The sequence below is a fragment of the Stegodyphus dumicola genome, chromosome 4 (genome assembly GCF_044657685.1).
Source record: "Stegodyphus dumicola isolate Sdum_Otavi_A_Nest chromosome 4, ASM4465768v1".
Classification (NCBI taxonomy): Eukaryota; Metazoa; Arthropoda; class Arachnida; order Araneae; family Eresidae; genus Stegodyphus; species Stegodyphus dumicola.
The window spans coordinates 58,380,341-58,392,545 of NC_140771.1; the positions used below are offsets into that span (position 1 = coordinate 58,380,341).

Here is a 12,205-nt window from a genome sequence, read left to right on the forward strand (position 1 = left end):
TGGAAGGATTAATGAAGATTAAACTGCAGTTCTTATTTTTGAGAAAGGAATCGGATTATATGGACCTTCATTTAAGAGTTTAGTGTCACTGTTTGTGCTAATACTTTTGTTCATGATGTTGACTATATTTGACAGTAATAAAGATGATTTAAATAATGTCTTGCTGTAATTAATTCCACTGATCCTGCTATTCTGTTCACATTTGAAGAAGTACAAATTCAGTTCACATTTGACCAATTCCCTTCTGTTCCTCAATATCTTGGCCACGTGCAACATATATAACTTCAGTATTACTGCTTCAAATCATGTTGTTCAACTAAACAGAAATTAGCTTCATTTTATTCTTAAGTTTCCAAGCACTTCAAGTTTGCTACTTCAAATATACTCTTGATTAAATTACTTAAAAGCAGTTACCAGTAGGCAGAGGCTTTTCTCCTTATATTATTGTGACGAAGTGGTTAAAAAATTCTCATCTGAGCACATCAAAATGCATTCTCTAATTTTAGGAGATTATAAGAATTCTGTTGTCATTCCTTTTTTTCCCTCAGTTAGCCATAAGACTGCATGCATTTTAAAGAAATTCAACTCTCAGGTTATTCTTTTTTATCAATAAAATTTGCAACTCCATACTTAAAGATCTCATTCTGGATTTGAACTCCTAGGGTACATATGAAACACATAATGTCCTCTATTTTGAATGCTGTTGAGAGGAGGAATCACATGTTCTTTTGGGGGGAGTCGGGGCTTGCAAAATTATTTAGAATACATCTTGCGTTGGTGAATTAGATGTGAGGCATTTCACGTTCATAAAACACTTAGTTAACAATCCCAATTTCAATGTATCTCTACCATCAGCTTTTAAGAAAATTATTTTATAGTTGTTTTTATTTTTTATCAATAAATGGCATCAATATTGATGCAGTCACATGGGGGATATGTTCGCTTGGTATGTAATTGCTTAGCTGTGTCACCATCTGTCATTACCAATGAGAAGTGCAGCGGCGCACGAGTTTCACATGGCCTTGAAGATGATAATGACTTTGAGATTTGATCCTGGGTCTGTGTCAAATTCTCTACCACTAGCGCAAAAGAGCTCCTTTGCGATAGGTCAAGAATTCTGATTCTTTCAAATTTTCAAGTGTTGAGTGGCTCTCTCGAGATTGCAGCACACTCATATGAGGAGATACAGTTGCTTGGTGTGATTAAGCCCACTTTGTGGACGTGATTGTGAGTCCTGTGCATTGATAAGATTGATCATTGCAATGATGGGCTGTGGCTGCATGTGTGGACGTGCTAAGTTGGAGTGGCTCTTGAGATTAATATAGTGTCTTTATTCCCTTTTTCTCATTATTATTTTCTGAACAAAGCTTCTGTTTCATCATTACATTTTTGCAGCTGAAGAAGAATGTTCTGTAATTAAACCTTTCAAACTAGTCTTGAAAATTTATTAATATTATGCTGTATTTTGTTGTCCAATGATCATTTTAGAAATGTTAAGATTATATATTAAGTTATTCTTGTAAATCAAAATAATCTACATTTTATTATTACTGCTTTTCAATAAATTCATTTCATTATTTATTTTTTCTTTCTAATTTTCAGGGTATAATAGAAAGAGATGAAATAGTGTTCAAAGCTGCTATGAGTAGGAGCATCCCCATAATTTTCCTAACAAGCGGTGGCTATCAAAAAAGTACAGCACGTATCATTGCAGAATCCATAATCAATCTGAAGCAAAAAGGATTATTACCTTAATATTTTCTCAAAAACCATTGTAGAACAGATGTTCCATATGGTACTTCTTACTGTGATATATATATATATACAAATATTAATACTTGTTGTATAATCTTTAACTTGTACATTTTATAATAATTTTTCTGATGAAATATCTCATATGTACTCTTTTATTTCTTGTTATGTAGATATTTAAAGAACAATCTTTTAAAACACAGCAACTAATTAGTTAAATTTTACATTTATTCTAAATTGCTGCAGTTAATAAAGCTCTTGAATAATAGGTTGTATGATTTAATCCAAGGGGCCAACTACAAAATAATAATTCTGTGTATTTAATGAAATATAAATAAACTTAATTCACTATAATATGCATGTTAATAAAGACTTTCTAATGAAAATTTATTAGCTAGCAATATGCATGCGTAATTGTTACAACTGTAAAGCATAATTGTGAAATGTTTAGGTTAGTTTAGAGTAGATAGGTTCAGGATTAGAAATAGGAGAGGGGTCAGAAAAATGTGTTTGCTTTCTTTATTCCCCATTTCAATTGTTACTATGGAAATAATTTTATCATAAAGGGGAAAATGCAAAATTCGTGGCAGGATCACTGGTAAAATTGTGTTATTTTATGGCCTAGGACATATAGTAACAATTTTTCAAAATGTTGTCACAAATTTATATTTCAATAAAGAAGTAAATTAATTTAATAACTACCATATACATAGCGAGTAATACAAATACCTAGTACACGACTAAAAAAAGAACGCCTTTTGTTTCGAAATTAATGCTGATGTATGTAAATTAATAAAATTCTGATAATGTCAGCAGTGCCATTATATGAGAACATGATTTCTATTAAGAAAGTGTATTAAGATTGTAAATACTTTTTCATGTCATGTGTCTTCATCTGAAAATTAGGAGGAAAATGCTAAAATAAGAAAAGAGAAAGAAGAAATTAGAATGAAATTTGTCGTGATATTGTTTGTCAGTTCTGAAGGTAACAGCAAGCAAATGTACAATGTGTAGTAGCTTTCTTCATATTCCAAAAATCTTGCAAACCTGAAACTGTTTTAAACAGAAGCTCTGAAGCTTAATTCAAAGCTCTGGTTAAGATTTTAGAAGACAATTAATTGGCAGGTTCATTTAACATTTTGGAAAAATCTGATCACTTCAAAAGCTGAAACAGTCCACTAGAATTCACGGAATTACGTACCTCAGTAAACTTATTATCTTAACTATACCTAATCAATTGAAAAAAAAAAAAAAACTGTTATTTTTCTCATTAAAAAATATATATGTATAAATATATTTTAAGTGAAAACTGAAAGTTTAATCTTAAAAATTGCCCTAATTTTAGTATTCCCCTGGAGACTTGTTAACAGCAAATATCAAGACTAAAAGGCAGCTACATTAAAGCGTTTCAAAACTTCTCCTTTAAGAATTTTATTTCCAAAAGAATATGAGCATGATTATATAATGTTTAAATAAATGTACCATTTTGTACTTCAGTTGAAAACATTTAAAACTTCTTTCTTGGTAAGGGAAGTTTTCAATAAGCATGTGCTTTACTTTCTTGTAGAAAGAAGGCAGATCTGATCTGAGAATTTATCTTAATCAACTGTATAATAATTACACAAACATCATTACGTTTCCTTGTTATCAAACATATATTGTCAAAAATCAATAACTAGCATATTTCAATTATATAAAGGATGTTTTTTTTTTTTTAACTGACGGTACTTAGAGACCTCTGTAGCTCGAACTATCATGTGCAAAATTTTGTACTGGGATTATTGATGACATGGGAAAAAGGAATCCGTGAAAAAGAAATTTAGTTCCAAAAGTTGCCGATAGGAGAATATGGCGCATTTGATCTAAATTTTAAGTTTAACTGCACAATAAAATTTCTGACCAGTTTAAAAAGTTACAGTAAACAGATAAATGAATAACAAATAATTCATTTTCCCACAAATGTGCTTTATTCCAAAAAATAACTTCTGAAAATGGTTACACATTAAAAAAAAAAAAAAAAGAGAGAGAGAACATTCTATTCGATTTCCTTTTTACTCTTTGTTCTTTTGTTTTTATTCAGTAGAATCGTTTTCCCGGGGAAGACATCGTCTATTTTCAATATGACCTCTATTTTCTTTCATTTTTCCATTCTCCATTTCCCGCTTTTTTTTATAATTCAAAATACTAGCACTGGTGTCGATTACGTAATCGGGATTTTGCAATTTTTTCCTGTGTTTTATACAAAATTTTAGCTGTCTTAAAGTGCAAAGCGCCACATTTTCCTGTATCAGCAACTTTTAGAACTAATTTTTTTTCATGGATACCTTTTCCCCATGTCGTCAATAGTCCATGTACAAAATTTTGTGGCTTTGCGGCTGATAGTTCAAGCTACAGAGGTCTCTGAATACCATCAGTTTAAAAAAAAAAAAAAAAAAACCGGCCTGTATATATAGAATTTAAACAACAGTAGTTTGAAAATGAGATTGATGCTAGAAAAAAAATACTGAATTATTTATTTTTACATCAGAATCTCTACACAGCTATATGCGATTTCTTAGCTTGGTGCTTTACAGTGCTTGTTGGTTAGTAGTTAAATGTCTACAGTTTGAAACATTGCTTTCTTGGTGGTGAAATATCATCCAAATAATACCATTTAAGTTTTTTGATTTGGGAAAAACAATAAATAGTTACAGAGAATAAAAACTATTTATTGTTTTTCCCAGAAAATGTGGAAAAAGTTTTTCCAGATATGGAAAAAATTCAAGAGTACTTTAGAGCCCAAAACCTTCAAATGATGACGAGAAATGTCACAGGGAAAAAGAAGTCAATTGTACAATACCCTGTCCTCATGTAATGTATTCTTGTACACAAATGTCTTGAAATACCAAAGTGTATAAACAGAAATAACACTTTGTCCATTAAACCCAAAATTCTGTATGCAAAATGTCACTATAGTTGGCAATGAGCATTGCTTTTACTTTTGATTTTGAACTATAAATGTTTTTATCTTTCAGAAAGTTTCCCAATTTTTATTTGACATTTCACTTCTAATATGTTATTCAAGAAGTTGGGACTTCTTTCAGTAGCACACCTGCCAAACTTGAAATGCGAGAAAACCAAGAAACGGGAGGTTTTTGTGTGTTGTGGGCAAAAAGTTCTAAGGAATTTCAAACTGATTTTAATTCACTTTATAATACATGATTCAGATTACTGAACTATTTGTAACTCAATTCTGATATAAAATATATTAGCATTTAATTGGATATTCTAAACTATGTTCCTTGGCTGATTTTATTTTAAAATTTTCTTATATTGAGAAAATCCCAATTAGTGAAAAAAAGCTTTTATCTATCAAAGCACTTTTAAATACAGTGAAAAAAATTAATATTTAATGTACAAAGTTTTTGTGTTGATAAACTTATTAAAGTATCCTGTATTACAGTAAACAAAACCAAATACAAATAATAACTGATTAAACATTGCTTGATTCTTCATATGAAAATCTACAAATATCTACAGTAGATTAAAACAGCTGAGATCAAATGAAATTGAACAAGATCAGCAAAATGTAAAAAAGAAGGGAAAAATATTCAGATGATATAAAATTTAATAAGAACAATTACACTGAAAATCATTAGAGGGGGGCGAATGGAATTTTTCTGATATGTTTCATTAATTTTATAAATTTCATTTATTGTTGAGAAATATTTTCTGTAGTAAAGTTTAAAAATTAAAAACCAGGAGAGTTGGCAGTGATCATGTTATTTGGCAAAACAAACCAAAGTCTGATTTTTTTTTTTTTTTTTCCCTCTCTCTTTAAGATAGCTAACTAGACACAAGATCATGATATAAAAAAAAATAGCTAACTAGACACAAGATCATGATATAAAAAAAATACCTCACTTTTAGTTTTTAACTGATAAGTAACCATGCCATTTTTCATCTTATATAATGTCTCATTTTCAAATATCTATAGTGAGCATTTGATTTATTTGTAAGTAGTACTTTTTCTGATTTAAGTAAATCCACTTCTCTGAAAATAAAATCTTCAAGAATATTGTGAAAGTAGACAAGATTGAAAAGAGGTGAAAGGAAGATAATATTTCATTTTATTATCATATGATTCTGATGTTATAGAACTAGCACAAAATCATGTATTCCATGAAATTATTTGTGTAATTAAGAAAGCTGTGATTGTTTATCTATATGTTTAGTTTTTGTTGCATTCTTCATTTACTGTTAATAAAAACAAAGCATTTGAGTCGTTTGTTTGTTAGTATTATTTTGCTGAACATTCAAAGTTTTCTGTTTTTTAAATGAAAATGTTTTGCTTGCACAAAATGTATTAAAAGATAAAGATTATAAAGAAATTCAAATTAAGTAACTGTATTCCATTTTTAATTTTAAATATTTCCTTTATTTCTGTAGATGTGAGTAAATATTTTAGTTATTTATTCAAAGCAGAAGAGCAGATAATTAAATAGCAACTACAAGCTGATGACTAAATAATAAAAATAAATTTTTAGTTGGATATCCTATAAAACTATGAAGATTTATGTATTTTTTGTAAATGAATAAATACAAAGCAGTTCAAACTCTAATCTAACTATGCACTGATAGCTGCAATAACTAATGATAATATTGTTTACTTATTTCATTACACCAACCCATGATAACAAACGGAGGATGTAAATACATTTTTATTTTGGAGTTTTCATTTCTGGTGTGCACTGTTTTTGCACCACTTTTTTTTTTTTTTTTTTTTTTTTTGTTGTTGTTGTTGTTGTGTGTGTGTGTAAGAGATATTGTCTTAATTCAGAATATGGTAAAGTCTTGACGTGTATTGTTTTCGTTCATTGCTGAACTGAACTGTACTTTTAGCAACTCTTGGTCTTTTGAAATTTGTGCAAGTGGAAAAAATAAGTATTTATGAAATTTTCTCGTTAATCCCTTTAAAGTAGTCTTTTATCTCTCAAACTGTAAGCTTGAAGGTATTTTGCCGATTGTTGTTGAGCTGGGTAGATTTCAAATTATGGTATCTTTGTTTCTGCTAAAGTTGTTTACATAATTTCGAGGGTTATATAATTTCATGAAACACAAGTAATTATTTTAGTAATATTGTATCATCATGTATTAAATCAATGTAATATAGGGATATACCCAACTAAATATATACCATGCACTAAGTCAAAATTTAATAATTCTTTCTTAGAAATTGAAAAATATAAATTTGAAGTGTTGAGTGTTTCACTTACCTTGTCTGTGTAATTGTATAAACAACAGTATGTGTCCTGAAATGTGTAACAGAGTAACACTTGCTAACCGATGCTTCTTTGGTTAAAGCTGCGTTCACACTGGTCCGTTGGGGCGTCAAAGCATAAAAAACGGCTTTCCACATACGCCAGTTCACACCAGTGTGGCAACTTTCACTTTAAAAGTTGTCATATGTTTGCACTAGATGGCACTTCGTGTCGGAAACTTGGGGGAAAATGTAAAATTTTGTGTGGTATTTTGACTTTTTACAATTACATTTTTTAATTAAAATGGATTTTATTTCTGCTCGATTAAAACTTATTTATTTTATTAAACTTATTTATTTTATTATTAAACTTATTTATTGCACCCGAGTTGGGTGCAAGGAAAGACAGGTTGTCTTTTAAAATATTTATTTCCAAAACTTAATAAGAAATTCTTGAATAAATATTAAAATAATTGAATCATTTCAGCCATAATTCATAAAAAGGCCACTGACGCAGCGACGACGCTAAAATGCGTCTGCTTTCACTCGTTTACAGTATCAAAAGCTTTTTACACAAAACCCTCTCTTCATTTTTGTTACAACCTGGAAAAGAAACGTAATTAGTCCCTTATGTCCTGAAACCACACCAGGGGGTTTCCGCTGCATATTTCTTCAAAGTTCTGCTGTCCATTTTGTCTCTGAACAAAACCGGAAGTTCTCATTAAGCACCTGGAAGTCCAAGGGTGCATATATCTGAACGTCACAACTCCCACCCTCCCCGGTGGTTGGGGGGTTTTCAGTACCTTACCACAACAAGTCTTAATAATAAAACTGACTAATAATTATTAGCACTAATACTTTTTTTTCACAACGCTGGGCTAAGTGCCAAGGATAAACATAACAAGAACTAGACTAGAAGAGAAACACGCTAATGTGACAATCAAAATCATAAAAACAACCTTGTATTTAGCGTAAGTATAATGAAACATTCAATCGATTTCGAGGGCAGCTAAAGGTCCCTCCTCATCAGGAGAAAGAAATACCAAGAAAGAAGAAGTCTCAGAAACACGTGGTTATAACTGGATTTATAATCAGAGTTGCACTGGCCGCCTACTTTTACTGAGCCAGGCTGTCTGATCAAGCATAAAGGACAAGAAAAATTAGCGAAGTTAAAATTGGGAGCGAGGGGCAAATGCACCTTCATGCTCAAAATCTGAACTTCAAATAATGGAAAGCAATCATTGAACAGATTTTTATACCCTCTGGTAGTACCAAACGCGAGAAAGTACCACCCCATGCCAAGTCATGCCACCCTGTTAAGCAAAAAATGGCTTCTTTTTACTATTATGTATTCCACGCGCTTAAAGTTTGTTCCTCTGAATCTTTGCTTACCAATGAACTTAATTATTTGAGAGCAGCTGCGATTGACCGTGGATTTTCTCCCGTGATTATTGATAAAGCCATTAAAAAATTTTCAGATTTCCATCAAAGAAGACATTCCACTGTTAGTTAAATAATATTAATGACCTTGTCTTGCTTCCATTTTATCCTTCTGTTAGCTATAAAATTGCACGGATTCTTCAGAAATTCAATTTTCAAGTCGGTTTCTCCCTTATTAATAAAATTCACCCTTCGATTCTAAAAGATTGCGTTTCTGTCTTGAATTCTTGGGGAATTTATAGTATATCGTGTCAGTGTGGTTTAAGATATATTGGCCAAACAAAAAGAGCGTTGAAGTTTCGTATCAAGGAACATGAATCTTATGTCAGAAAAGGCGAAATTAACAAGTCTTCAATAGCGTATCATAGTTGGACATTTAACCATAATTTTGACTTTGGGTGTGCAAAAAATTATCCAAAAGGCTTCTTCCATAGATGAATTGGATTTTCTTGAGGCTTTTCACATTCACAAAGATTTAGCAGGTTTAGTTAATGATTTGAAATTCAATCCAGTCCTTCCTAATGCCTTTAAAATTCTACTATCTTAATTCAGTTATGGCGTTACCTCCTTGCGTTTGGTACTACCAGAGGGTATAAAAATCCGTTCAGTGGTTGCTTTCCATTATTTGAAGTTCAGATTTTGAGCATGAAGGTGCATTTGCCCCTTGCTCCCTATTTCAACTTCGCTAATTTTTCTTGTCCTTTATGCTTGATCAGATAGCCTGGCTCAGTAAAAGTAGGTGGCCAGTGCAACTCTGATTATAAATCCAGTTATAACCACGTGCAGTACTGATAAGGACCACGTGTTTCTGAGACTCCTTCTTTCTTGGTATTTCTTTCTCCTGATGAGGAGGGACTTTTAGCTGCCCTCGAAATCGATTCAGTGTTTCATTATACTTACGCTAAATACAAGGTTGTTTTTACTATTTTGATAACAAGAACTATATTGAGGCCAGTAAAAAAAAAAACATAATCAACATAATACTGAGAACTAAACTTAATTATACACATACAAATAAAGAACGTATAATTTTCTGAAAAATGTAACACACATTCCTAAGTTTAATATTAATTATATATCAAGCCAGGCTGAAAAGGAAAACATTGCAGATTTTTAATTTTCCGTTTGTGATAATCTCTCAATGTACATTTAATCCCAACACCTGGACGAGAACTACTACATTTGACCTCAAAATAAACATGTACATTTAATTTGGCTTTAACATCAGAAAAAACTACTTCATTACAAGTTGGATTTACATCATTCCTGAAATAGCTATATTTAATCCCCCTTGATCCTTCAGTATCAGGCACTAGTATAGATAAATGATGAACTAGGGATTCTTCTACTCTCCTTGGTAAATTTACACTACTCGATGTCTTGGGCAATTTTCCTATGCAATTTTTAGGCACTTGCAAACCTTCCGAGTCTGGTTGGTACGAAACATCATTTAGCTTATCTACAGTTTCTTGTTTGTGCCGAACCAAAAAGGAAATTCTTAACTTGTACATATTTCTCAAAGAGTTACTGTGATCGTCTAATGCGACTAAGTCAAAAGATGGTTTTACAACATCACTTTTCTTTTGTAGGTCCGCTACAAAAGAATATTTTATTGTAGGCAGTGACAGTTCATTCATCTTCATTTCAGGCAGAGAGAAATTGGTTTTCTCCATCCTTTTTGTCCGAGACAAGACTTCACCCCTTTCTATAATGAGGGGAGAAACTTCGCTTGAGGGTTCGAGTTCGCCACATTCAGATTCCAGTGGACAACTTTTCCCGATTTCATTTCTTGATTGACTCGGATCTCGAGTCTCCACCGCATTTTTTTGAAAGGAAAGTTTATCATTTTGATCTACTGCTAATTTTTCAGTGGTTCTGTTCCCTAACAAATAATGGCGGCTGCTTTTGTTGTTACTTGGTCAAAAGTTCCTTCTATTGTAACGTTTGCTAAGGGTAAACAAATTGGGACCTTTTCAAATGGGTGTTTTACCCAAAACAGTCTCGCCCGTCAGCATCGAAGGAGTGAGATATTTCTTGCAAATTATGTCAATGCATGACTCGGTATCTCTCAAAACTGGAAGATCAAAACCATTCACTTTAGCCATAGTTAGATACGGTGCTAAACACTCTTCTTCAATCTCCTGGACTCTATTTACAATAAATGGAGTTTTGAGATCCTTTTTAACTTCCGGACATTGAGGCCTTAAGTGTTCGGGGGAACCACAAGAATAATACTTAAGTGGTCTTCTCATATCAAATTGATGCTCATTCTGATTCCGGAGATGTTCCTTTCTGTTAAAGCCATATCTATCTTCTCCTCCAGACTGGTGATACTTTTGCTAATCTCTTGAATTTAAATGATTTTTATTTCCCCATTGTGACTCAACTATGAACAGGAGATATCTTCTTCCGGGTTTCACGTACGTTTTCATACTCTTCTAGCATTTCTGCTAATTTATCTGGAGTCATTATCTTCGACCATTCGTCAATAGAGTGCTCCCGCACTTCGACATTTACACGGCGCTTCATTTGGTCCGTTGTCATGAGATCCTTTAAAAGTTCAAAATCGGTAACTTCCAAACCTGCAATCTTCAAAATAATTCCTTAGTTCAAAGGCAAAATCGCTCCAAGTGGTTCGAGTGTTTTTCTGGGATTCTGTAAATTTGATACGAAATTTTTCTGGACTAAGCTTAAACTTTTTAAGCAATATCCTCTTTACGTAATCATAGTCATAAGCCTGCTGCTCTGGTTCTCACATAATCAGCTGAACGATGTCAGTTGGCAAAATTTTCAATTAAACCGAAACCCATTCTGATTGGTGAAGATTCTCATTCTTTGCTTGGCACTCAAACATGACTAGATACAAACTAATGTCGTTCTCTTCAGTATCAAATTTTGGAATCATTTTTTTTTTTAGATTGTAACGGCTTTTCTTAAGTCCATTTTCTTTATTCCCATCATTTACACATTTCTGTTAGCGGCTAGTAATTTTAACTTCGATAATTCAAATTCCATTTCTTCTCTCCTAATTTTATCTTGTCTCTCTTCTCTTTTTCTCCTAATTCTTTCTTTCCTCTCTTCTCTTTCTCTTTGCTCCTAAATCTTTCCTGCCTCTCTCCTTCTTCTTTCTCAAGGCCTCGTTGAAGTAATATTTTCTAATAGGCCTTTCACTAGTTCCTCCTCATAGGATTCATTTCCCATAATCAGCTGTCTTAAATCCAATATCCTAAGTTCAGGGCTAACTTTTCCCCCTAACTCTTCAGCCAAGGATTTAAGATCCTCTTTCCTAAATTTTGCAAAGAATGCCATGATATAAAACAAAATTATGATAACAACCTAACAATTTTAGCTCCCTCACACTACACATATATAAAATTGATTTAAACAAATATCATTTTCACAAAGAGAGAGTAAAATTGAACCCTTAATTATTTTTTCACAACATTTTTTTACAGATTTTAAACAAAACAAGGCAGTTTACACTATAATATGCACATTATGCCTTCAAATAAAAATTTGTTTATTTGAGGACTTGCTACAGATAATATTATCTCTTAAAAGCTTTAAATTGAGTTGCATTAAACTCAATTGCTTATGATAATACAATATACTTTCATCAAAATTTGAGGTATATTAAAATATACATTCAAAGGTCAATTATAATAAACATATATCTACATGCTCATAACTAAACATTAATATGACAACTGTTAAAATGAAAAAGACTGGGGGTTTCTAGCCTTCCCCTTTTACTCATTCACTAGAAAAAATTTT

At 31.8% G+C, this 12,205-nt stretch overlaps 1 protein-coding gene across 4 annotated transcripts in view; it reads left to right on the forward strand.

The window, feature by feature from the left end:
* The window catches only part of HDAC11 (Histone deacetylase 11), a 49,692-nt gene extending 43,679 nt beyond the window's left edge, over positions 1 to 6,013 (forward strand). For 2 of the 4 annotated variants that reach the window (XR_015040676.1, XM_085814953.1), the window contains one exon: positions 1,603 to 1,829. Coding sequence is in view for 3 of the 4 variants with exons in the window: in XM_085814953.1 (XP_085671079.1) it covers positions 1,603 to 1,609 (7 nt within the window). In the remaining variant the exon portion in view is untranslated. Of the gene's footprint in view, positions 1 to 1,602 lie in introns of all 4 variants that reach the window. The other 2 variants (XM_085814951.1, XM_085814952.1) reach the window with 1 other exon arrangement.
* The last annotated feature ends 6,192 nt before the right edge of the window (positions 6,014 to 12,205 follow it).